This window comes from Leuciscus leuciscus, assembly GCF_965113295.1.
Source record: "Leuciscus leuciscus genome assembly, chromosome: 25".
Taxonomy (NCBI): domain Eukaryota; kingdom Metazoa; phylum Chordata; class Actinopteri; order Cypriniformes; family Leuciscidae; genus Leuciscus; species Leuciscus leuciscus.
In genome coordinates this window covers 27,309,041-27,336,149 of record NC_138724.1, presented here as the reverse complement: position 1 = coordinate 27,336,149, position 27,109 = coordinate 27,309,041, and the positions used below count along the sequence as shown (strand labels likewise).

Below are 27,109 nucleotides of genomic sequence, written 5' to 3'. Positions count from 1 at the left end.
CAAATATGAGTGGCGCAAATGAAAAGAGCAAGAAAGGTATCCAGAAATTGGACCACTCGTATCCTATGGAATCTAACAAGTCAAAAAGTCTAAGTGGGAAAAAGCATCTTTCAAAAGAGCTGGATTTTAGCGCCGAATCATTTCCACCTCTCCTCGCCGGAACGCCGACAAATAGCCCAGCGTCAAAAAAACAAAAAGCTGATCTCTCGTTGCACGAGCTTCAAGAAAACATTATCACAGCCCTTAACAAGAGAGCGGACTCCCTTGAAGAAATGATAAAAACGAATTCAAACACCATTGAAGAGCTGAAATCGTCACTACTTTTTGTCAACGCAGAAATTGTGGATCTGCAGAAGTGTAAAGGCGAACTAACAGCTAAAGTTTCCGAACAAGCAGCAACGATATCTCAGTTGGAAAACAGAATCGTGGAAGCAGAGCGCTACAAACGGCGGTGGTGCCTACGACTATACGGAGTTCCAGAAACAGAAACTGAAAATGTTAAGATCAAAGTGACAGAGATCTGCAAAGGAGTGGTACCTGAGCTTGCGGAAAAGATGAGCGAGGCGGTGGACGTTGCTCATAGATTGGGCAGGCCGGTGTCGGGTCGCGCGAGGGCCATTATCATCCTCTTTGCACTGCGCTGGGTGAGAGACTTCATCTGGAAGAGTGCAAAAAACAGCGAATACCTGAAAGAACGCAAAATACGCTTCGGAGAAGACCTGACAAAAGAAGAAAAAGGATCCCGTGCACTACTCTGGCCTTATGTACAAAAAGCACGCAACGAAGGGAAAAAGGCTTACTTCATCGGCTCTAAAGCATATATTGCCGGCAAAGAAATCGTTCCAGAAAAAATGGATACTTCCTGATTCCTGCTAGTGTTTGAGTAAAATCAAGGAAGATTCTACTGAAAATAAGCACTTCTTTATTTGGTACGTTTACAATCATTTAATGGCTGTTTGCCTATATGTTCAAATTTAGAAGGAGAAAAGCTAAGCTTTCTTTTTCTTTCTTTTTTCGACTCTTTTTATTTGTTTTTGTTTCGACGTTGGATGGTTTTAAAACTATGTTCCATTAATGCCAGAGGTTTGAGGAACTTGGTCAAAAGAAAAGCTTTTTTTCTTTTTTGCAAAGAATGCAAAAGCGACTTAATTTTCATTCAAGAGTCTCATTCGTGCCCTGAGGATTTACATTTTTGGAAAAACCAATGGGGAGGTGAGATGTGGTTAGCTCACGGGTCAAGTCACTCCGGTGGAGTTGCAATTTTGTCACATACTTTCCGTGGAAAATGTGTATGGAGCAAGGGTGACTCTAAAGGTCATTGGATAATGCTACTGATTGATATCAATGATTGTAAATTCATTATTGTTAATGTTTATGGGTACTGTTCAAAAGATGCAAACACTTTGTTATTAGGTGAAATTGAAGACTGTGTCAATTCTGCCATGAGTAATAACCCTAATGCTAAATTAATAATTGGTGGTGATTTTAATTTGGTCATGAATGGTTCAATGGATAGATTTCCTCCTAGAGCAAACAGTGAATCCAGTGATCTTATACGTTTAAGTTACAGCCTTGACTTGATTGATATCTGGAGGGTAAAAAACCCCTCAACTAAGCAGTTTACTTGGAGCAACAAAAATCTCTCATTACAGTCGCGTATTGACCTTTGGTTGGTTTCCTCAGACTTAGAACCTTCTATTTTAGAAACATCTATTTTGCCTGCTGCTTTAACTGACCATAAAATTATTAGCCTTAAAATTGCATTGTCTGGGCGTAAGGATCATAGATTTAGTGGAGGATACTGGAAGCTCAATAATTCATTGCTAAATTTTGAAGACTTGAAATCCATTATAGAAAGACTCATCCAAAATCACTGGAACTCTGCAATTAATAATGGTGAATTTGGTAAACAATGGGAACATTTGAAATTTGAAATAGGGTGTGCTGTTAGGACCTATGGTAAAAAAATAGCTATTAAAAGAAGGGCAGACTTAATTGAAATTTCAGCTGAAATTACTAATTTAATGGAGAAAGCCACTTTAACTGTCGAGGATCAGGCCACTTTGAATGAACTCCAAAATAAACTTAACAAAATATATGAAGAAAAAGCCAAGGGGGCCTTTATTAGGTCAAGAAAGAAGTGGTTAGAGATGGGAGAAAAAAACAGTAAATATTTCTTTAGTCTTGAAAAAAGAAGGGTGGAGGTAAATGCTATTAGAAAAATGAAAATTGATGGTGCTGTCTGTGAGGATACAACTCTTATCTCATCCCATATAACACATTTTTTTGGTAAATTGTATGAAAAGGATGTTAATGTTATTGACCCCTATCCTATTCTAAATTCTATTACCTCAATAAAAACTGTTAGTAATGATTTTAATTCTATATGTTCAAAAAATATATCATTGGAAGAAGTTAAAGAAGGGATTAATAACTTGAAAAATAACAAATCTCCAGGGAGTGATGGGTTGACTTCAGAGCTATATAAAACTTTTTGTGTCCCTTTATCTAAATTTTTATTGGCAGTGTATGAAGAGTCATTTGTAAATGGATGCCTTCCTCCATCAATGAGAGAGGGTGTTATAACCCTAGTACCAAAATCCCATAAAGACACTCTTTTGATTGATAACTGGCGCCCAATCACATTATTAAATAACGACTATAAAATTTTGGCATCTGTTCTGGCAAAACGACTAAAATATGGCCTGAATGATTTGATTGATGAGTGCCAGTCAGGATTTATGAAGGGACGTCACATATCAAACAATGTAAGGTTAGTTCTTGATTTGATTGATTATCGTGATTTGGTTTTGGATCCTGCTCTAATTATGTTTTTAGACTTCCAAAAAGCCTTCGATACAGTTAGCCATAATTTCATTTTTAGTGTATTACAATTCTTTGACTTTAATAACTATTTTACCCATGCAGTAAAAACATTATATGTAAGAGGAAGTAGTTGTGTTAAACTTTTTTCTGGAACAACACCTAAATTTCCTATTCACAGAGGAATAAGACAGGGTTGCCCTATCTCACCCTTTCTTTTCTTGATAGTTACTCAGGTTTTAAATGTAATGGTCAAGCAGAATAATATGATTAAAGGTATTAAAATTCATGATAAAGAAATAAAAATTTCCCAATTTGCAGACGACACCACAGTTTTCCTAAAAGATCAATTGGAAGTTCCTAAAGCATTGGAGACCATTCAAGAATTTTCTCAGATCTCTGGCCTCTCTCTCAACATTTCAAAATGTGAAATATTATCCTTAAAAAATAATGATAAAACAGCGATCTGTGGAATTCAAATTAAAGATGTAGTTAATTATTTGGGAGTAAAAGTATCATTGAATTCAAATATGGTTATAACAGAAATTAATTTAAACCTTATTAGAGATGTAATTAAAAAGAAATTCAATTCTTGGTTGGCAAGAGATTTGTCTCATACTGGTCGAGTTTTATTATCAAAGGCAGAGGGTCTATCTAGAGTTTCTTATCTCTTTTCTGTAATGGATTGTCCCAAGTCATTATGTTCCTTATTAGATAAATTATTATATAATTTCATATGGAAAAATAAATCACACAAAATTAAAAAGGAGGTTCTAAAAAATAGGATTAGTGATGGAGGTCTTGGAGTTGTTGACTTTACCCTATTTAACCATGTGTTAAAAGTAAATTGGTTAAAAAGATTTGTTAAAAAAGCAGACTCTATATGGAATGTATTTCCTAATTTTGTTTTTAAGAAAATTGGAGGTATTGAATTTTTGTTACAGTGCCCCTTCTCACTTGGTAAACTACCCATTAAATTAGCAAAATTTCACCAACAGGTTTTATTATCATGGTTACTGGTTTACAAACATAATTTTTCACCTCACCGTTGTTTTATTTGGAATAATCAGAATATTATTTACAGAAATAAATCATTGTTTTTTGAGAGATGGTATTTAAACAACATACATACTGTTATTCAGCTGATGGATGACAATGGTCAGTTTTATTCATTTCCAGAATTCTCCAGAAAATTTGGTTTTGGGGCTTCGTTAAAGGAATATAATATTGTATTCAATGCCATTCCTAGTGGTATAAAAACTCTTTTGAAAGGAGAGCACACTTATAGTCCTATATCTTTATATAACACTTCTATTTCAATTGAAGGGATTTTGATTACTGATGACAAGTTCAATAACCAGTTTGTTCGTAATCTTATGAACAGAAAATCTATGCCAGTATCATCTTTCAAGTGGATGGCGTTATACAATATTAATTGGAGAGTGGTATGGTCTCTTCCACACAAATATTTGTTAACAAACAAGATAAAAGAAATTACATTTAAAATATTACATAGATGTTACCCCTGTAATAGTGTACTCAATAAGTATATCCAAAACCTAGAAGATAAATGCACTTTCTGTGATGCTGAAGAGACAATTGTACATATTTTTTGTGAATGTGTTTGTGTTAAAGCTTTTTGGAATGAGTTATGTACCTATCTCTCAGAGAAAACAAATGTCAAAATATGTATTAACACCTTTAGTATTATTTTTCTTTATCATAATCCAAATTCTCAAATTCAATACGTTATTAATTTGTTTATGATTCTTGGTAAATTTTTTATTCACAAATGCAAATTTTTGGGTAAGATCCCGTTACTGTCTATTTTTCTAGTAGACTATAATTCCTATGTTTTGTCTTTGATGGGCATAAAAAACAAAAAGTCTTTGAAAAGTCAAAGATTGCTTTCTATGTTTAATCTTGTATAATTTTTTTTTTTTTCTTTCCTCTGGCACTTTATTTTGTTTTTATTTATTTTTTTGTGATCTATGTTTTTTTATTATTATTATTGTTCCTGTTATGTACTTGTTACATCTTCATTTTGGCATTAATAAAAAAAAAAAAAAAAAAAAAAAAAATTCGCTTCCACAAATTCAGTGGTTCAAATTCGACAGTAAATTCAACGTTGACGTCCAGGAACTGCAGGAAAAGCAGTAGATTGCCGAGCATACTCTCCATCTGCTGTTAGTCTACCTCACCAGCAGATGGTGCAAAAGCGCGTGTTGAAGACCAGCAAGTTAGAACAAGTCATTCATTCATAAAACTCATTTACAGCAATGTAAGTGTATTTGTGATTATTATGACGGCTGTTTTATGTTAAATTCAGTGTCTTCACGGTTACTTTTCCTGTGTAGCCTACATGCATCTTTCTCTACCGTGAACGAGATTATAATGTTATTCCCCGATGCGGATATACAGATCCAAGGTTAAATTTTTGAGGTTGACATATGAAGAGTTCAGATGCAAAAGCCTCTAAATGCCATGTGAAATTTTCGTATAGAATGATCATTTTTATCAAGCTCGTATACTTAAAATCAATCATTTCACTTAAATGGCAATGAAGATTATCTATTAATTATCATTTAAGTGAAATTACTGAACTTAAATATACAAGCTTGATAAAAATGATCATTCTATAAGAAAATTTCAAATGGCATTTAGAGGCTTTTGCATCTGAACTCTTCATATATTTCTCTTGGTTGTTTAGTTGCCTTAACTTTATATTGTGGCGATGTGCTGCATGCAGGCTATTAGGGTTTCCCTCAATACTTAAGGATTCCCCTGCTGGACACAACGCTTAACGTAGCTTAATGGACTACAGTGATGTAAAAGACCAAAATCGCAGGCAAGCAGATGGACTCAGAATAACGCGCAAAGCTTAATGCTGAGCGTTTCCCAGTGATAGACTGGCATACAGATGGCTTGATGTTGGACATTCGCACATTTAGGGACCGTCTCTAAAGTGTATACGACTTTGGTATACACGTTTCTAACTCCGATAGCATTTGAATAGAACGACTTACAGTCATAAAACCAACTGTAAAGTGTTCATTTAGTGTCAGGCATAATGCGCACCCTTTGGATTTTTAATATTTATTCAAATAAATTTAAGTTTGCTATTGAAGTTAGAAACGTGTATGCCAATGTTGTATGCAACTTTAGAGACGGTCCCTAAATGTGCTAATGTCCAATGTCAAGCCAATTTTTACATTGTCATTTAGCAGACGCTTTTATCCAAAGCGATTTACAGTTAAACTAACAATAGGAGGACAATATGCAAGTGCTGTGACAGTTTAAGCTAATGCAATATACGTATGCATACTATATGTATGTATGTGTTGATTTTATGCCAGTATATCACGAAACGCTCAGCATGAAACTTTGCGCGTTAAGTTCATATTCTGAGTCCATCTTCTTGCCTGTAGCCTATATAATAGCCTACAGCCTACTTCCCTAATAAGGTGCAAGATTGGTCTTTCATATCACTGTATCAACGGAAGGAGAATCCTTGAGTATGAGGTATTGAGGGAAACCGATTATAATCCTGTTCATGGTAGAGAAAGCTGATGACATGTAGAATACACAGGGAAAGTAACAATGAAGTTATTGAATGAAACATAAACACAGCTTTTGTGTGTTTATCATATTTTCCGCATATACTGACACAGATAATCATTTTCATTTTATGAATGAATGTCTTCGTCAGCAACAAGCGCTTTTGCACCATCTGATGGTGATGTCGACTAACAGCAGATGGAGAGTATGCTCGGCAATCTACTGCTTTTCCTGCAGTTCCTGGACGTCAATGTTGAATTTACTGTCGAATTTGAACCACTGAATTTGTGGAAGCGAATTTGCAAAGCGAAATAAAATGGACCGAAAATTGCCTGTTGAATATTATTGGTTGTATTTTTAAACAGTTTGAATATTTTGGAAGTGAAATATGAAAGGTGAATATGGATTATTGAATTTTTAATAATGAAAAGGTGTTTGAAATGTTTTTAATTGAAATATTCACAGCTTAAATATTCAACCATGTTGAATTTCAGCCCATAAAAATGTAAGCACTAAAAATACAATGCATTAAAATGCAAGCATGGTTAATGCAATGCCTATTTTTTTTTCAAGTAGTGCAATTCAACAGGCTTTTTATTTCAAAAACATTTGACATTATTCTACTTCCATAGTAGTGCCAGTAAAAGCGATACAGACCCCGTCAGGCTATGGCAGACGTGTCATTCAACCTATTGTAAGTCGATGTACCATCACAAGGGTCTTGGAAATATATTATGAAGGTTGAAAAACTACATGGTGTTGCTTTAAAACCCAATACTCACATTTAAAAGGGTAATCCAGCAATTTCTCTCCAAAAATCCTGTCATCACCAGCACGCAATGAATTCTGCAAGGCAAGGCTGCGAAGGATCCATCTGTTGTTTCCTTTATTGCCCAAGAAACGAAAGACGCATTTTGAGGCCGTATTTGAAGGATCCTTCGTATTGGGACAGCCTTCGTCATGCCGCTGTGATGCAGTCGGCCTTTGACTTCAATTCCATCCCTTCTCCAACGCACCTTTAAATTAATCCTTAGCACTTTGATTAACTGGTAGCTGTTGTTTGACTACCCCTGTCCTAGAGTGATTAGTAATAGCATTTAGGTTCAGATGATTGGCTCAAAACAAAACAGCAGAATTGAGCAAAGATGGTGGATATTTTGCATACTTCAAATTGCATACTTCCGGATAAAGTTGTAGCAAAATGTAAACTGCTACCAACATTAGGGTTATTATTGCTGCGGGACATTACCTAAGCACACTATATGAATGTTGCATATGAATAAAAATGTTGACACATCTATGCAAGGCCATCAGATCTCTTTCAGAGAGAATTGAAAGTTTTAGATTTGAGAAAAACACAAGTGCATTTTAGATGCATGTCATTCAGCATGCTACAAGAAGTTCTTATCATCGGATCTTACACTCCAATTAACATTTTAAAGTAAAATCTTATTAGCATTTTGTTATGATGATCATCTGTCCTAGGAGAGACCAAATGAGACCACCTTCGCTCTTGCGCTTTTAAAAGCGTGCACTCATGTGCACCCTCATGCATTCGTTAGGCCTACTTGTCAGCGTTGCAATGGCTCTATTCTTTCTCTTATAGCTGTATTTACAAATACTCTTATCACTCATGAATATTTCTCGGAGCAATGTGGGTCTTGGCACCGTGCTGCCTCTTACTAGTTTCGAGAACGTGCTTTTGTTTCTCTTCAATGTAATTCTCGCCACCGCCATCATTTTTCTCAACGTGTCCGTGTTTCTCTCCATCATGATGAACAGATCCCTGCGCAGCGAGAACCGCTTCATGTACATGCTCAGCACGAGTCTCAGTGACTTCTGCTCGGGCGTCTCCTATTATTATGCTGGAGTTCTGGATGTACGAGATTATTATGAATCCCCAACACGCACTTTCTATATCGTTCCCACTTTCCTGGGTCTGTCCTATATGGCGATTCTGGCCGCTCAGGCGGACCGGTACCACGCGGTCTCCGCGCCTTTCAAATACTCGCAGCGCATGACCCGAAACAGAACATTACTGGTAATCCTGGCCTACTGGCTTTATGCTTTTTTGATTGTGGCTGTTAATAATCTGGTGACTGTTGGGGTCGCTAGGAGAGTGACGAGTTTTGGTACTTTTGTGGCGAACATTTTCACCGTCATTATCATGATTGGCTTGAACATCAAGCTGTTTTTCATCGCCAGATTTCAGCTAGAACGCGAACCGGCGAGCGCGGAACGGGACAGCAAGCGCGCGTCCGTTTACCTCATTATAATAGTGGCTGTATGTTTTTTGATCGCATGGTTGCCAATTTTTCTTCATGTTATTGTTTGTAACTTCGCGGGGTCTACGTGCTACGCGTTCAGAAATGAGGGTTCAGACCCTCTGCGCATTCTGCCCCGGGTGAATGCAGTTCTGACTCCCTTATTGTATATCAGGGGCTGTTCTGCACTAAGGAGCACCCTACTAAGTAAAGTCTGGAGAACAGCATGCTGCAAGAGAAAAGGGTAAACTCTCCCAAGTTCTCTCCGTATATCTTGCACACACTGGTAAAATATGAATGTAATTATAACCAGACCATCTCTGAGACATTATTTTTGAATAAACTCACGTATTGGTGGTTTATTTTTTTTAATTCAAAACAAACATAGGCTAATTGTCAAATGTTTATTTCTTATTATTAAAATGATGTATTTTATACATGGCTATATTTTCCAAAAGTGCTTTCATGAATTGATCATTTTAAGTATTCTATAGCCTATATTAAATGTCTATAACATTTATAAATATTAACAATATTAATATTGCCTTTCTGGTAGAGCTGTGACTAGTTAGGCATACATGCAGGCTTTTGTCACACATTAAAAGGACACTGAATATCTTTGAAGCACTTTGGCCTTTAAAGCTTTTTTCCCCCTTTTTTTTCTCAGTGTGAACCCTCTGTCAGTGAATGAAGCAGTTGTCTTCAAGATGTGATCTTACAAGTGCCACGTGAAAATCAAAACTCACTTTACATTTGCTTCTAGCTGTTATCTGGTTTCTGAAAACCAAAAAAGTCACATTTGTAACATCACAAGATATCTCAAATATCACAGATGCTGGCAGGGATGTGGGTGCGGCTGTTTGTGGAAAACTTGAAATTGTCAATAACTTTATCAATATTCCTTGAATATTTGTTATGCCTCCTTCTCCTCGTGGCATGAACATGCAATATTCATGAGGTAGAAATAAAAAAAATGGGCTATTTTACATGCATCTTTGCTAGATTTAATTGTCCTGAAAAATGTTTAACTTACTGCTATCAGAATTATTTATCAATAAATTCCACATGGCCTTGTGGTTCATACATCATATCATGACTTGAATGTTTCAAAGTTTATTCCAGTCATCTTGACTTTAAAGAAAGAAAATTAATAAAAATGAACAATATTGTGTAGGCTACAATGTGTAGGTCTTTTTCATTGTGTGATTTTTAGGCTATCAGTGAATGTTTTAATGATCATAAAAGGCTCCTACAGAGAAAATGTTAACAAACTTAAGACTAACGTGTATATTTATTATATATGATTGATATCTAATTGGCCAGTTAAATAAAGTATTTTGTCATTTAATCAGATGATTCCGTGTAAATATAAACCATAGGCTATGGGAAAATTCTGAAGAACGAGGAGATGACAGGGACAGCGCGAAATTTCTGAGGTAATGTTTATATCACGACAAACTATATTACCGTTTTATGAAAACAATATATTAGTGATATTATTGGTCATTAAAGTAAAGGTTAACTAAAATGAATTTGATAGAAAAACAACGATGAGAGCTAGTAGGCCTGAACCGTTTTTCAAATCCCGTTCTTGAATCACATCGACCAGTCACGAAGCTTAAATTATTAAAAAACTATGTTTGGATTTGATTCATTTTTTATTTGGATGAAATATTAATATTATTTAAGAATTTTTTTGTAGCTAAATGTGTTAGAGGTAGGCTACTATATGGTTAATTTTCAATATTTAACATATGTTTTCGGTGGGCACTTTAACCTTATTTTTCAAAACAAACAAAAAAGGCCCACCACCTGTCTCCTTTTTTTACAGTCCATTTGCATTCTTGGGATATTTACATGGCAAACATCACATATGAAACACACAAAAGCTTTGAAAAGCTGTTAGCAAACACACAAACATTCAATCATCTCCATTGTTGTTTTTAGACTTTTTCTGGCGTACACCCATGAAAATACGAAAAAAGCAATCACCCGTGCTTAACATAAAGTGATGTTCTTATTCTCGTAGGGGGGAGTGTTTTCTGCCACCTGTTTTCCACCTTGCTATCTATTCAGTGCACTTGATTTCCCCTTCACCCATTCATAAGAGATTGGATAATTAGCCGCTTAATTATACCTACAGCTGAGTCCTGTGTGGCCGTAAAGCTGTTAGGATTGTCAATCGACGAATAAACATGTCAAAATACACACACACAAAGTCGGGATCCTGTCAGAAGCATTTATTTTTACCTGGGTGTTTTGGGACATAAATAAACACCTGGGAAGGTGACTTTTGTTTAACACATTATCAAGGGACATAAAAGCATCTTTATCATTACTATGGTTAACCAGGCAGAGCAAATGCACAGTGACTGATCATAACATCGCTCTGTTTTTAAAGTTCATAGGGAATCTATTGGGGACTTATTATGACTGTGATGATGATGATCGTGGTAATTGCAGCAGCTGAGCTAATGAATGACCCAGAACACAGTCATGGAGTTAAAGTGGACAAAAACACATGAATTTGAAAGCAGGAACTACTTTTGAGTATATTGATGGGCTATGCTAATACACAAAGCCACTCATGTGTACTTATTTACTTAATATACTAACAAGTGCATTTTGGAAACATTGCACACATTTTGTGGGGGATTTTTTACATTTTTAATAGTGAGTTATATTTAAATACAGGGGTTGGACAATGAAACTGAAACACTGGCCAATACTGTGTTGGAGGATTCACGCTTGTATAGGCCTGGTGTCCAATCTTCTCTGATTTTACATTACATCAGTAAGAGCCGAGTGTGAAGGTTGAATTAGCAGAGCAATCGCACAGCTGCACATTCAATATATCACACACAACACAACGGGAGACACATAAGAGGTAAAAAGAGGACATATTGTTGGTGTGCGACTGTGCGTCTCGCTGGCTCATCTGTGACCAGAACAGTCTTTGTGGTGTGTTGAGAGCTATGCTATACAGGGTAAAGTTGGCAAACCACCATGTAGGAAGAACCACATCCAACAGGAGTAACTGACGAAACAAGAGGAAGCTGATAGGGATGTTACCCAGACTGTATCCAAAAAACATAAAACCATAACTGAATTAAATACACACCTCCACTCTCCTGTTTCCACCAAAACTGTTCGTTCGAGTTTCACAAAGTCAATATTCATGGTCGAGCTGCTATAGCCAAACCTTTGGTCACTCATGCCAATGCCAAATGTCAGTTTCAATGGTGCCAACAGTGCAAATCTGAACAATGTGAAACATGTATTGTTCTCTGATGAGTTCACCTTTGCTTTCTTTCTCACATCCGTGAGAGTTACGGTGTAGAGAAGAACCAAAGAGGCTGAACCCGGACTGTTGCTGTCCAGAGGGAAGCGCGGGATGAATCAGTGATGGTTTGGGCTTCAATATCATGGCATTCTCTACTGTACTTGATGGATGCGTCTCTGCCATGGACTAGCAAACCATTCTGGAGGACTGTGTGCATCTAATGGTTCAAACATTGTACCCTGAAGGTGGGGCCGTGTATCAGCATGATAATACACCAATACACACAGCAAGACTGGTGACAGAATGGTTTGATGAACATGAAAGTGACGTTGAACATCTCCCAGGCCCGCACATTCACCAGATCTATATATTTTTGAGCAAAGTTGGGGGATTTTGGAGGAGCGATGTTTTCCTCCACCAGCATCACATAGTGACCTGGACACGGTTCTGGAAGAGGAGCGGCTCAAAATCCCTCTGGCCACTGTGAAGGATTGTATCTGTCATTCCCAAGATGAACTGATGCTGTATTGGCTGCAAAAGGAGGCCCTACAACATACTAATAGATTGTTGTGGTCTAAAACCATGTGTTTCATTTTCATCATCCAACCCCTGTGTGTGATTTCAGAAAGAAGTAAATAATCTGAGGCAAATGCAGAGTGGTGGTTAACATGTTTTGGAGGAACAGGAATATTATGGATGTTGAGAAAGGTGCAATTTAGTACCATCTAAAATAAATACTTGTAAGTGAAAAAGATTTGAAACACTTCTCAATTTTGATCTTAAAATGTCTGTGACCCTTTATTTCTGACACGGCCATGTTTCACATTTCGAAATAAAAATAAAATTTTTAGACGATTGTCACTTTAACTTACACAAACTTACAGATTGTCACTAAATGATGACAAATAAAATAGTTCCAGACACTTGCTGTACCAATTAGTTATCAGTTATGTCTTTAATGGCTAATGTTTGCATTAGAGGTCATGAATGGTAATTTTGATTAGTTAAAATCTATATCTCCTCAACCATGGTATTGCTTATAGCAGTTTGAAATTATTGTAGTTTTGAAAATCATGCTTTTCCCCATTATTGTTGAATCACGGAAGCTACACCAGATATTTTGCCAAGAGATCTCTATTTATTATTTTATACATTTATCAGCATTGGAGGGAAACAGGCATGTCTCTATGTTTCTCTGAGCCAGTACTGTAAGGATTGAGCTTATATACACCACTGAGGGATTTACAACTTCCTTGTAAGGTAGAAAAACATGTTGCTTATGTTTAAAAATGGAACATATACCTCACACATGGTACAATCCACTTTTCATATTAAGAAACTTCCCTTCAGTGTGTACATTTGTGGAACATTGCATCAGTTGAAAAACATTCCTTTCCTTGTAAAGAGCATGCCAACTGTACGAATTTGAAGTATCATCATCATTGGAACATCTCTGCTCAGTGAACGTTGCATTGCACACATACCTCTAAGCAAAAATATATAACTCTCCCAGCTCTCTGCTCAGCATACATAATAATACTAAAAATAATACTAAAAAATAACATCAAACAGTACATTTTTAGTCTTCATTATACTTTAATAATCCATCCATCCATCCATCTTCTTCCGCTTATCCGGGGCCGGGTCGCGGGGGCAGCAGTCTAAGCAGGGATGCCCAGACTTCTCTCTCCCTAGACACTTCCTCCAGCTCTTCCGGGGGGACACCGAGGTGTTCCCAGGCCAGCCGGGAGACATAGTCCCTTCCAGCGTGTCCTAGGTCTTCCCCGGGGTCTCCTCCCGGTGGGACATGCCCGGAAAACCTTCCCGGGAAGGCGTCCAGGAGGCATCCGGAAAAGATGCCCGAGCCACCTCAGCTGGCCCCTCTTGATGTGGAGGAGCAGCGGCTCTACTCTGAGCTCATCCCGAGTGACCGAGCTTCTCACCCTATCTCTAAGGGATCGCCCAGCCACCCTGTGGAGAAAGCTCATTTCGGCTGCCTGTATCCGGGATCTTGTCCTTTCGGTCATGACCCACAGCTCATGACCATAGGTGAGAGTAGGAACGTAGATTGACCGGTAAATCGAGAGCTTCGCCTTGCGGCTCAGCTCCTTCTTCACCACGACAGACCCGTACAGCGACCGCATTACTGAAGAAGCTGCACCGATCCGTCTGTCAATCTCCCGTTCCATCCTTCCCTCACTCGTGAACAAGACCCCAAGATACTTGAACTCCTCTACTTGAGGCAGGAACTCTCCACCAACCTGAAGCGGGCAATCCACCCTTTTCAGACTGAGAACCATGGCCTCGGATTTGGAGGTGCTGATTCTCATCCCAGCCGCTTCACACTCGGCTGCAAACTGTCCCAGTGCATGCTGAAGGTCCTGGTCTGATGGGGCCAGCACGACAACATCATCCACAAAGAGCAGAGATCCCCAAACCTGACACCCTCCGGCCCCTGGCTGCGCCTAGAAATTCTGTCCATAAAAATTATGAACAGAACCGGCGACAAAGGGCAGCCCTGCCGGAGTCCAACATGCACCGGGAACAAGTCTGACTTACTGCTGGCAATGCGAACCAAGCTCCTGCTCCGGTCGTACAGGGACCGGATAGCCCTTAGCAAAGGGCCCCGAACCTCATAGTCCCAGAGCACCCTCCACAAGATGCTGCGAGGGACACAGTCGAATGCCTTCTTCAAATCCACAAAAGCACATGTGGATTGGTTGGGCAAACTCCCATGAACCCTCCAGCACCCTGGAGAGGGTATAGAGCTGGTCCAGTGTTCCACGACCGGGACGAAAATCACACTGTTCCTCCTGAATCCGAGGTTCTACTATCAGCCGTATTCTCCTCTCCAGTACCCTGGCATAGACTTTCCCGGGGAGGCTGAGAAGTGTGATCTCCCTATAGTTGGAGCACACCCTCCGGTCCCCCTTCTTAAAAAGAGGGACCACCACCTCGATCAGCCAGTCCAAAGGTACTGTCCCCGACCACCACGCAATGCTGCAGAGGCGTGTCAGCCAAGACAGCCCCACAACACCCAGAGACTTGAGGTACTCGGGGCGGATCTCATCCACCCCAGGTGCCTTGCCACCGAGGAGTTTCTTGACTACCTCGGTGACTTCAGCCCGGGTGATGGACCAATCCACCTCCGAGCCCTCAGCCTCTGCTTCCTCAATGGAAGACGGGACGGCGGGATTGAGGAGATCCTCAAAGTATTCCTTCCACCGTCCGATGACATCCCCAGTCGAGGTCAACAGCCGCCCACCTCCACTGTAAACAGCATTGGTAGGGCACTGCTTCCCTCTCCTGAGGCGCCGGATGGTTTGCCAGAATCTCTTCGAGGCCGACCGGTAGTCCTTCTCCATGGACTCACCGAACTCCTCCCAAGCCCGATTTTTTGCCTCCACAACCACCCGGGCTGCAGTCCACTTGGCCTGTCGGTACCCGTCAGCTGCCTCAGGAGTCCCACAAGCCAGCCAGGCCTGATAGGACTCCTTCTTCAGCTTTACAGCATCCCTTACTTCCGGTGTCCACCACCGAGTTCGGGGATTGCCGCCTCGACAGGCACCGGAGACCTTACGGCCACAGCTCCGAGTGGCCGCGTTGACAATGGAGGTGGAGAACATGGTCCACTCGGACTCAATATCTCCAGACTCCCTCGGGATCTGGTCGAAGCTCTGCCGGAGGTGGAAGTTGAAGATCTCTCTGACAGGGGATTTGGCCAAACGTTCCCAACAGACCCTCACAGTACGTTTGGGTCTGCCGAGTCTGTCCAGCTTCCTCCCCTGCCATCGGATCCAACTCACCACCAGGTGGTGATCAGTTGACAGCTCCGCCCCTCTCTTCACCCGAGTGTCCAAGACATACGGCCGGAGGTCAGATGAAGTCTGTCGATCATCGACCTCCGGCCTAGGGTGTCCTGGTGCCATGTGCACTGATGAACACCCTTATGCTTGAACATGGTGTTCGTTATGGACAAGCTGTAACTAGCACAGAAGTCCAATAATAGAACACCACCCGGTTTCAGATCAGGGGGGCCGTTCCTCCCAATCACGCCCCTCCAGGTGTCACTGTCGCTGCCCACGTGGGCGTTGAAGTCCCCCAGTAGAACGACGGAGTCTCAAAATCGGAGCCCTTTCCAGCACCCCTCCCAGAGTCTCCAAGAAGACCGGGTACTCTACACTGCCGTTTGGCCCATATGCGCACACGACAGTGAGAAACCTATCCCGACCCGAAGGCGCAGGGAAGCGACCCTCTCGTTCACCGGGGTGAACTCCAACACATGGCGGCTGAGCTGGGGGGCTATAAGCAAACCCACACCAGCCCGCCGCCTCTCACCATGGGCAACTCCAGAGTGGTGAAGAGTCCATCCTCTCTCAAGGAGTGTGGTTCCAGAGCCCAAGCCGTGCGTGGAGGTGATCCCAACTATCTCTAGTGGGAATCTCTGTACCTCACGCACAATCTCAGGCTCCTTCCCCGCCAGAGAGGTGACGTTCCATGTCCCTAGAGCTAGATTCCGCGTCCAGGGATCGGGTTGTCGAGGCCCCCGCCTTCGACTGCTGCCCGATCCACTAAGCACCGGCCCCTTACGGTCCCTCCGGCAGGTGGTGGGTCCACGGGAGGGCGGCCCCACGTCGCTCCTTCGGGCTGAGCCCGGCCGGACCCCATGGGGGGAGGCCCGACCACCAGGCGCTCGAATACGAGCCCCAATCCCAGGCCTGGCTCCAGGGTGGGGCCCCGGCTGCGCCATGCCGGGCGACGTTGCGGTCCTCAAATTTATAGGCATCATAAAGGGTTTTTGAACCGCTCTTAGTCTGACCCGTCACCTAGGACCTGTTTGCCTTGGGAGACCCTACCAGGGGCATATAGCCCCAGACAACATAGCTCCTAGGGTCGTTCGGGTACTCAAACCCCTCCACCACGGTAAGGTGGCAGTTCAAGGAGGGGACTTATTTTAATAATAAACTATTAAAATGTATAATGAGCACATCAAGCCATCAATAATGCATTTATAGAAGTTATTATTGTCACCATTATTAGTTCATTTGTTTCATCCGGGTTCTATTAATTATACTCATTTTTGTTGATCCCTCACATTCAATCTGTGGTCGGTCTAGTATCATTAAGTGTGTGTTGCCCTGCCTGTCTAAGTATTGTTTATATTACCCTTATTAAACTTTGCATCGGAAATTTATTCTTCATCTTTGTCTGCCTTCCTGCAACGACCTGTGACAATTATCACTCACAATAAGTATTTATAAGAACAAAACATGGCTACTAATAACAGTGTATTCACTTATTTGAAATAAATAAATCTGAATCACTAAAAAGTCATTACATTCACTATAATGTAATACAATGCAGGTTGCATCTTTATAAATACATTCATGGAACCATATAAGACTGACTAATTAATACTTATAAATCACTGTATAATGGATTATGAGCATGCAGATTAAATAAGCAAATGCATGACTTATAAGTAATTATAAAAATGATATAAATGTAACTATACCTGTTCTTATAATGCAGTATAGGTCTTAATGAGTCTTCATAAATATATTTATATAGTAATAATTCATTATAAGCATGGTCTTCATCGAAAGTGTTAGTGAATTTGGCAGTGTGCTGGCAATATAAATTTATAATAGAATTAAAGAGCTACAGTTCAAACTTTTACATCGTCTCCAAATTACCCCGTTACGCACACATAGGTTTAACCCAAATTGTCTGAAGTGCAAAGTTGAAGAGGGTGACTTTGTTCACTGCACTTAGGCTACATATTAAAGCCTGTACAGATTTGTATGAGACTTATTTAATACACAATGTGATCTCAGCCCACTTTACTGTTTGTTAGGTGCTAATGATAATAATAAAGAGTGCTTCAAATAAGAAATTGTTTAATCTCTTTACTTATGCTGCCCGTACTCTCTCAGAAAAAAAGGTACAAAAGCTGTCACTGTGGCGGTACCTTTTCAAAAGGTACACCTTTGTACCTAAAGAGTGCATATTAGTCGCTCAAAGGTTCACATTGGTACCAAAAGTGTACATATTAGTTCCAAAAGTGTACATATTAGTACCCAAATGGTACATATTAGAACCATTTTGAAGGGTACTGTCCCAGTGACAGCTTTTGGACCTTTTTTTCTGAAAGAGCATTTTTCTTTACTGGATCTCTGATAAACTGCAGACAGTGTTGGAGTGGCATGAAGTTATATTTGATTTTCACTGGAATATATTACTTACTGGTCAAAAGGGAAAATGTATATGTTTTATCAGACTCCTTTCTTTTAAGTGTCCCAGGATGTCACATATCTTTTTGCAAAACCTTGGCAGGTCAACATGAACCTATTTTTGTTGTTGTTGCTGTTGTTTGTTTTTTAAAGATGCAACTTGTATGTACGGAATGTACTTGTGATCTTGAAGAATAAATAAAAAAAACAGGATAAAGAAATTGTCTTTGGATACATAAATAGATTCACAGGAAACTGGATGCAAATGATTCTTATAGCTTGTACAACAGATTTCACACACACAATGTCATCCTGACACTTTATATAATTCATCTGCCTTCAAGTTAATCGAAAGTCAAATTGAAATGCTTAGGCAATAATATATTTGCTCTAATATAATGCTACTATTTCAAGATACAAGACATGTCAAGCGGGGAAAAAAGGACACGGACATGAAACAGCTCATTGTGTTTTAGATTTACAAATGTTTATTGAATAAAGCCTTTTTAAAAGTCAGTTTGCTTGTGGTAAGTGATCTTGAAGATCGATGCTACATCCCGTCTTCAGCTTTCTCTATATTCTGTGGATTCACTCTGAGAAAAGATAAGAGATCTTTTTCCATTATACACCAAACATATGAGTGAAACAAAGGAAATAAGGCTATGCGTGATATTATCTTTCATGTGCATCAAACATAAGCTACATTTTAAATAAAAAATACATACAGAACTGCTGTGTATCATGTTTGTTAGTCTGGATCTAATGGACTAACAAAAGTGCAGACCAGCACCACAGCTTCTGACCCTGGAATTTCCATGATTTTTCCACTCATTTGTCATTACTGGATACAGATTTCATTAATATAGCCTGATGTCTACAGAAAGAGTATTCCATTACTTTTCTTATTTACAGGCCTACACCAAAAATCCGTAAAAATAGGGCATATTAATTTGTTGTTTTCCGTATTTCTTTTTTACAGGGTTTTCCCCTGTATTTTGCCCTTCATTGTGTTATGTTTTAGGGTTAAAGGAAATATCCGTAATATAATATTACTGGATTATATTACTGGCCAGTTCTGTTCCTGTGTTTTATGGATTTGTTTTAATCAGTTTATCCTTATTTTCAGATGTCCCGTGTGAAAGTGCCTGTGCACGTGTGTGATATTGGATTTACCCTTTGATCCTGCAGCATGGTGTTCTCCAGACTTTAATGAATATAGTGCTCCTGAGTGCAGAACAGCCCCTGATGTACAACACGGGTGTGATGATCGCATTGAGACGGGCCAAAATGCGCATAGGGTCTGTGCCATTATTTTTAAACAGATAGCACGGAGTCCCCCTAAAAGTACACACAGTTGAATGAAGAAACAATGGCAACCACGCGATCAGAAAACACATGGCCACTATTATAATGAGGTAAACGGACGCGCGCTTGTTGTCCCGTTCCGCGCTCGCCGGTTCGCGTTCTAGCTGAAATCTGGCGATGAAAAACAGCTTGAAGTTCAAGCCAATCATGATAACGACAGAGATAATGTTCGCCACAAAAGTACCAAAGCCCGTCACTTTTTCAGCGACCCCAGCAGTCACCAGATTATTAACAGCCACCATCAAAAAAGCATAAAGCCAGTAGGCCAGAATCACCAGTAATGTTCTGTTTCGGGTCATGCGCTGCGAGTATTTGAAAGGCGCGGAGACCGCGTGGTACCGGTCCGCCTGAGCGGCCAGAATCGCCATATAGGACAGACCCAGGAAAGTGGGAACGATATAAAATGTGCCTGTCGGGGAGCCATTATATTCTCGTACATCCAGAACTCCAGAATAGTAATAGGAGACGCCCGAGCAGAAGTCACTGAGACTCGTGCTGAGCATGTACATGAAGCGGTTCTCGCTGCGCAGGGATCTGTTCATCATGATGGAGAGAAACACGGGCACGTTGAGGAAAATGATGGCGGTGGCGTGAAATACATTGAAGAGAAACAAAAGCACGTTCTCGAAACTAGTAAGAGGCAGCACGGTGCCAAGACCCACATTGCTCTGAGAAATATTCATGAGTGATAAGAATATCAGTGACCGCAGGTGTAATGGAGCTCAGACATCGCTGATGAATGATCAGCGCGCGACTGAACTCAGACGCTCGTGTGGGGCGTTTTTAAAATGAAGTGTAGGTCTCACCGGGACTCACGTCACGTGGCAGGTTCGTGGAAGTTTCAGGGCCTGTTTTAATTAACTGTGTGCATATAGAAATGAGCGCACATAACATTAGGGACAATAAAGTAGCCTATTTTCCATTCCATATCTATTTTTCCTTTTTATAGTTAACAATTTATGGGGCAATATTAATTGTCTTAATTTTCAATAATTTGCTGGTACTCAAATAAATTTTTTTTTAAAAGACCTCAGCCAGGGATTTTTTTACTTATGTGTTTATTGATCTCAGGGCATGAAAAACAAGATTTTAACTTCTTGATGAAACAAATAAAGTAACGCATTACAAGTAACGTGCATTATTTAATCGGATTACTTTTTTACGTAATAAGTAAAACATCACAAGTAACATGCATAACGTAATCAGATTACCTTTTTGATGTAACAAGTAAAGCAATACAAATAAAATGCATAACATAATCAGATTACTTTTTGATGTAACAAGTAACGAATTACAAGTATTGTACATTACATAATCAGATTACTTTCTTGATGTAACAAAAAAAGCATTAAAAGTAATGTGCATTACAGTGAAGGAGGTGGATTCTGGAAACCACTGCCACTTCAATATCCTTTTGAGTGATTCGTGATGAGTGATTTATAATCAAGGTATTAATCAATATTTATCCTTCTACATATTAAATGATTTGAATGACTTCTTCAAGCTTATGAGATTTACATGACTGTTTACTGTAATGTGCTCTCTCCATATTTTGGAGAGAGGCATACAAACAATATGTAAAACATATTTACTCTGCTGACCAAGACACTCACTCCAGCCTGTCTCCTATATGTGACCAATTCTTAGTTAAAGCATTTTCTTTATTTTTCATCTTCAGTACTTGTGATCTTGAATAATAATAATAAAAATAAAAAAACAGGATAAATTTTTTTTAATTGTCTTTGGATACATAAATAGATTCACAGGAAACTGGATGCAAATCACTCTTATAGTACAAACAGATTTCACACACACAATGTCATCCTGGCACTTTATATAATTCATCTGCCTTCAAGTTAGCCGAAAGTCAAATTGAAATGCTTAGGCAATAATATATTTGCTCTAATATAATGCTACTATTTCAAGATACAAGACATGTCAAGCGGGGAAAAAAGGACACGGACATGAAACAGCTCATAAATGTGTTTTAGATTTACAAATGTTTATTGAATAAAGCCTTTTTGCTTGTGGGAAGTGATCTCCAAGATCAATGCTACATCCCGTCTTCAGTTTTCTCTATATTCTGTGGATTCACTCTGAGAAGAGATAAGAGATCTTTTTCCATTATACACCAAACATATGAGTGAAACAGTCTTATGTAGAAAGGTTCAATCACAAAGGAAATAAGGCTATGCGTGATATTATCTTTCATGTACATCAAAAATAAGCTACATTTTAAATAAAAATGGACTAAGAAAAGTGCAGATCAGCACCACAGCTTCTGACCCTGGAATTTCCATGATTTTTCCACTCATTTGTCATTACTGGATACAGATTTCATTAATATAGCCTGATGTCTACAGAAAGAGTATTCCATTACTTTTCTTATTTACAGGCCTACACCAAAAAATCCGTAAAAATAGGGCATATTAATTTAGGCTATGTTAAGTTTTCCGTATTTCTTTTTTACAGGGTTTTCCCCTGTATTTTGCCCTTCATTGTGTTATGTTTTAGGGTTAAAGGAAATGTCCGTAATATCACTGGATTATGTCCGGACTCCGGGTAATACACTGCAAGTTCTGTTTCTGTTGTTTTATGGATTTGTTTTGATCAGTTTATCCTTATTTTCAGATGTCCCGTGTGAAAGTGCCTGTGCATGTGTGTGATATTGGATTTACCCTTTGATCCTGCAGCATGGTGTTCTCCAGACTTTAATGAATATAGTGCTCCTGAGTGCAGAACAGCCCCTGATGTACAACACGGGTGTGATGATCGCATTGAGACGGGACAAAATGCGCATAGGGTCTGTGCCATTATTTTTAAACAGATAGCACGGAGTCCCCCTAAAAGTACACACAGTTGAATGAAGAAACAATGGCAACCACGCGATCAGAAAACACATGGCCACTATTATAATGAGGTAAACGGACGCGCGCTTGGTGTCCCGTTCCGCGCTCGCCGGTTCGCGTTCTAGCTGAAATCTGGCGATGAAAAACAGCTTGAAGTTCAAGCCAATCATGATAATGACGGTGAAAATGTTCGCCACAAAAGTACCAAAGCCCGTCACTTTTTCAGCGATCCCAGCAGTCACCAGATTATTAACAGCCACCATCAAAAAAGCATAAAGCCAGTAGGCCAGGATCACCAGTAATGTTCTGTTTCGGGTCATGCGCTGCGAGTATTTGAAAGGCGCGGAGACCGCGTGGTACCGGTCCGCCTGAGCGGCCAGAATCGCCATATAGGACAGACCCAGGAAAGTGGGAACGATATAGAAAGTGCGTGTTGGGGAGCCATAATAATCTCGTACATCCAGAACTCCAGCATAATAATAGGAGACGCCCGAGCAGAAGTCACTGAGACTCGTGCTGAGCATGTACATGAAGCGGTTCTCGCTGCGCAGGGATCTGTTCATCATGATGGAGAGAAACACGGACACGTTGAGGAAAATGATGGCGGTGGCGTGAATTACATTGAAGAGAAACAAAAGCACGTTCTCGAAACTAGTAAGAGGCAGCACGGTGCCAAGACCCACATTGCTCCGAGAAATATTCATGAGTGATAAGAGCGACTGAACTCAGGCGCTCGTGTGGGGCGTTTTTAAAATGAAGTGTAGAGTAGGACTCACCGGGACTCACGTCACGTGGAAGGTTCGTGGAAGTTTCAGGGCCTGTTTTAATTAACTGTCTGCATATAGAAATGAGCGCACAAAAGGGACAATAAAGTATTTCCATTCCATATCCATTTTAATTTTTTATAGTTAGCAATTTATGGGCCAATATGAACTCTTCCATGAATTATGACCACAGCCAGGGAATTTTTTTACTTACGTGTTGATTGTTCTTAGGGCATTAAAAACAAGATTTTAACTTTAAATAAAAGTTGAGTGTGAAGCTGACTTCTGCTGATGAAACTGCAAACTATCTTCTGTAAAATGTTCTTCAGTTGATTGCATCTCTCGACTCCGGGTCTTCATTCATCATCTCTGGTCCTGTAAAATCCACCACAATGTAATCAGATTACTTTTAAGATGTAATGAGTAATGTAATACATTAAAAGTAATGTGCATTACATAATCACATACATTTTTTTATGTAACTGCAAATTACATTCTAATAACACATGCATTTATTTAGAGCCAAAAAGTAACTGCAGATGAAGTATTTTCAAGAATCAACGTCACAGAATTGTAGCTGAAATATGATGCATGATGTCCAATTAAGTGGATGATTAATCAGAATTTCCTCTAAATCTAAAATCAATAGTTGGAAAATTTAACAATGACATGATTCTTTAGATGTTACTTCATTTTTTTTACCTGCAAAAAAGTCTTCTGATAGAAGGAATGGATTGATATTCCAGAGCAACTTTGCCATTTCTGACTGGCCGTCGGCCATCTTGGTTTGGAGAGAAGAAATCCACATACAACAGCTTTGCGCTTGGTGACAGTGTAAAGTATGATGCACTAGTGTCCACCGTAGAGGTTGATGTGCAACTATGCCATCAAAACTCTTGAATAAAATGCTTTTTCAGCTGTCCACTGACCTCTATGCAAAGGGTTAAAGTGTTTGCCATTTTTTGGGGCCCAGACTGCCGCTTTTTAAAAATAATATCACATATTTTTACCATTTTATGAAAAAGCTTATATATAGGCTACTAAACTATTGTGTTTCAAAATATTAAGCAGAGATCTTATTGCAGGCCCAACATCTCTCCCATCAATCACAGCAAGGGTCTCTGACACCAAGCAAATAAAAAATCTCTAGTGCAGACTATTCCCATGAGACATTATCGGAATCATTCATCTTAGTCGAATTTCAGTCTCATGGGATTGAGCCTCATCTACTTAAACACCCTTTAATCAGGACCAGTGTCTTCCATCTACTAAAGGCTCATTACAATGCTCACCTTTAACCTAACCGTTCCACTCTCTGTCGACTTTTCGCGTCCTGAAGATTATTTGATATTTATTTTTCATATCCTGTTCGCCACATGTTCGTCTCTCCTGGCAGGGTCAGTGGTCGTCGGCATCATGAGCACCAGAGCCCTTCGCTCCCAGAACCGCTTCATCTTCATGTTAAACACCAGCATCAGTGACACGTTAACCGGCGGCTCTGTCTTCTACCTCGGCCTCTTCGACGTCCAGGAGGGTTACCCGTCCCGAAACGGCACTTATTACATTTTACCGTCATTTCTAGGGGTGAACGTGTTGACATTTGTGTTTGCTCAGTTTGACAGATACTTTGCTGTGTGTCACCCCTTCTTCTACAAGCGTTACATCACGCGCGGGGTTGTGATTGGCGTTTGCGCGCTCTGTTGGATTTACACATATTCAATTCTTACTGTTCAAAGTGTCGTGCCTGTTGCTTTTGCTGCGCAAATGAACGCGTTTGGGGTCATTGTCCTACAGGTGATCGTGGCCATCAAAGTGTTAATGACCATCAAATTGTACATGATCGCGAGGCATCAGCTCAGCCGAGAGAAGCCCAGCAGCGACAAGGAGAGCAAGAAAGAGTCGCTGCGCATCATCGTTTATGTGGTCATTTGTTTTCTCATCTTGTGGGCTCCGTCTTTTGTGAACATCTCGGTAAAATATGTGACTAAGAACGGGCTGAGGTTCAAAAATGAAGCCACGAATCTTTTCGCGATCATGGCGCGAATGAACGCGCTCAGCACGCCCGCGCTGTATATTTGGGGTAGTCCGTCTTTGCGCGCGGCCGTCTGGGACTCAGTGTGGAGTAAAATATTCAAGAGAAGAACGACAAGGTTTTTTTTTGTTTGTTACCTAATGTAAAATGTTCAAATCCATGCACACACATCTGTAAAAAATATTGTAGCCTAATAGCAATGCCAACTGTAAGCCTCTGTAGGGCTACTATTTTACAATCTAAAATGCTTGATAACTTTTAACAAATATTATATGTATCCTAATAAAGTTAATGTACTAACAACACACTCAAAAAAATAAAAAAAAATAAAAAATAAAATCCTTATATTATTTATATTATGGATTACGACTTTTAAAAGAGAAAGAAACTAGAGCTTAATAAAACATTTCATAGAAATCTTAATGGAACAAGGGAATGGGCCATTTCAGTTAATAATTATTAATAATTATATTATATATATTTTAAAAAGTGTTTAAATGTATCAATACGAATAACAAACTAAATGGTCCATCCGTTGTTCCATTAAGATTTACACAATTTCTTTCATTAAGCTTTCTTTTTTTTTTACTCATTCAAAATGATTAATCCATAATATTAATAATATGTAGCCTTAGGATTATTCAATTCAGTTTGATGGCATTTTACTATACAATTGAAATTCGTAAATCTTAAAAAATAAATAAATAAACATTTACTAACATTTACAGAACTTTTAAAAACAAAATTGTGGGAACGCTCTGTGTTGGCTGGGTAGGGTAAAAAAAATCTGAGACTAGGCTAGGCCTACTAATGAAAATATTTGTAGCACTTTTTTTTTTTCCAAATCAAGTTTCCCCCCAAAATCCTAAATCTTTATTTTCAGGTTGAAATGAGGGGGGAACGTTTTTCAATATGGTCTCAGACTTTTTAACCCCGCTGTATGAATCAACCTCACACAGCTGAAGTCACATAACACATTAACTAATCCATCAAACATTTCCTTTGTCAGTGTTATTAATAATTTAATCATCAAGCTGTGTGCAACCTTACATCAATGCGTCTGTGTGTGTGTGTGTGTGTGTGTGTGTGTGTGTGTTTTGAAACAGGGTGGACTCTGGCCATGTGAAACCCGAGAAGGGAGGAGAGAGAATTCTCAGCATCACACAGAGTTCCAGAGACACATGAACACTGAAGACTCTCTCTGCTCAAACCCTGAAATGATCCGAGCCATTACAACAGAGCAGCTAATATTAAAATAATATAGGTTTGGCTTCATGATCTATAATGCCAAATTTCACGTACTTTCACAATATTGTCTTAAGTATGCTCATGTCTTGCAAAGATTTCCCCCTCCAAACTTAGCTGTGGGTAACATGTCCCTTAAAGTTATATTCTTACTGTTACTATTTTTTACATTTCATTGGTTAATGAAACACTAAGTTGTGAAGTAAGGTTACCTCATGAATGTACAGCATTCCTGGTAAGTCCTTGCGTATTTCGGCTGCTGGAGAAAAGCGCGCCATTTTGAATTGAGAAAAAATATAGTTTGGAATTTAATATAAAGGTTGTCAATTACATTTTTCACTTAACTAAATATTCCTGAAACTACACCCCTACAAAAAAACTCCAGGGAACTATATTAATTTTTCAATTTGGAACGGTACAATTTCTGTGAATAATTGACCTCTTGTTTACAGAAAAAAAAATAAAAACAATTATCCATACCTTTATATATATATATCAAAGAATAGACGTCATCACATTTAATTTCAGCATTTATGTTCAATATATTTACACTGTACTAGCAGCTATGCAAAATGCAACCGTTACATCTTAAAGCCAAGCATGTATATTTAATACTTTTTTTTCCTTCATTTCAATTAATTATGGAATGTATTAATCAAATTAATAAACTAAACTGAGGTTACAAGTCAAGAC

The 27,109-nt window shown here is 39.3% G+C and overlaps 4 protein-coding genes across 4 annotated transcripts; 2 read left to right on the top strand and 2 right to left on the bottom strand.

The window, feature by feature from the left end:
- Window positions 1-8,014: 8,014 nt before the first annotated feature.
- LOC309490695 (uncharacterized protein) lies at window positions 8,015-8,954 on the top strand (the record flags this gene model as incomplete). The annotated part of the gene is made up of 1 exon (XM_082159908.1): window positions 8,015-8,954. One exon carries the CDS (start codon window positions 8,015-8,017, stop codon window positions 8,891-8,893), a length of 879 nt encoding a protein of 292 aa, XP_082016034.1. The 3' UTR covers window positions 8,894-8,954.
- Window positions 8,955-18,401: 9,447 nt separating this feature from the next.
- Window positions 18,402-20,209, bottom strand: LOC309490692 (adenosine receptor A3-like; the record flags this gene model as incomplete). The annotated part of the gene is made up of 2 exons (XM_082159898.1): window positions 18,402-18,754; window positions 19,335-20,209. The coding sequence occupies 2 exons, from the start codon at window positions 20,207-20,209 to the stop codon at window positions 18,712-18,714; spliced, it is 918 nt and encodes a 305-aa protein (XP_082016024.1). The 3' UTR covers window positions 18,402-18,711.
- Window positions 20,210-20,677: 468 nt separating this feature from the next.
- On the bottom strand, window positions 20,678-23,123 carry LOC309490839 (adenosine receptor A3-like). The gene is made up of 2 exons (XM_082160117.1): window positions 22,205-23,123; window positions 20,678-21,622 (listed from the first exon to the last, which is right to left on the bottom strand). Exons 1-2 carry the CDS (start codon window positions 23,077-23,079, stop codon window positions 21,580-21,582), a joined length of 918 nt encoding a protein of 305 aa, XP_082016243.1. The 5' UTR covers window positions 23,080-23,123; the 3' UTR covers window positions 20,678-21,579.
- Window positions 23,124-24,387: 1,264 nt separating this feature from the next.
- LOC309490838 (uncharacterized protein) lies at window positions 24,388-27,009 on the top strand. Its single transcript, XM_082160116.1, has 2 exons — window positions 24,388-25,289; window positions 26,278-27,009. The coding sequence occupies exons 1-2, from the start codon at window positions 24,424-24,426 to the stop codon at window positions 26,354-26,356; spliced, it is 945 nt and encodes a 314-aa protein (XP_082016242.1). The 5' UTR covers window positions 24,388-24,423; the 3' UTR covers window positions 26,357-27,009.
- The last annotated feature ends 100 nt before the right edge of the window (window positions 27,010-27,109 follow it).

Excerpts from the sequence above, each read along its gene's own strand:
- LOC309490839 (XM_082160117.1), bottom strand. The coding sequence starts at position 23,079 with ATGAATATTTCTCGGAGCAATGTGGGTCTTGGCACCGTGCTGCCTCTT. Across the intron at positions 21,623-22,204 it reads CCATGCTGCAGGATCAAAGG|AGTGAATCCACAGAATATAG; the intron begins GTAAATCCAATA and ends ATCTCTTCTCAG.
- LOC309490838 (XM_082160116.1), top strand. The coding sequence starts at position 24,424 with ATGCTCACCTTTAACCTAACCGTTCCACTCTCTGTCGACTTTTCGCGT. Across the intron at positions 25,290-26,277 it reads TTCAAGAGAAGAACGACAAG|GGTGGACTCTGGCCATGTGA; the intron begins GTTTTTTTTTGT and ends GTTTTGAAACAG.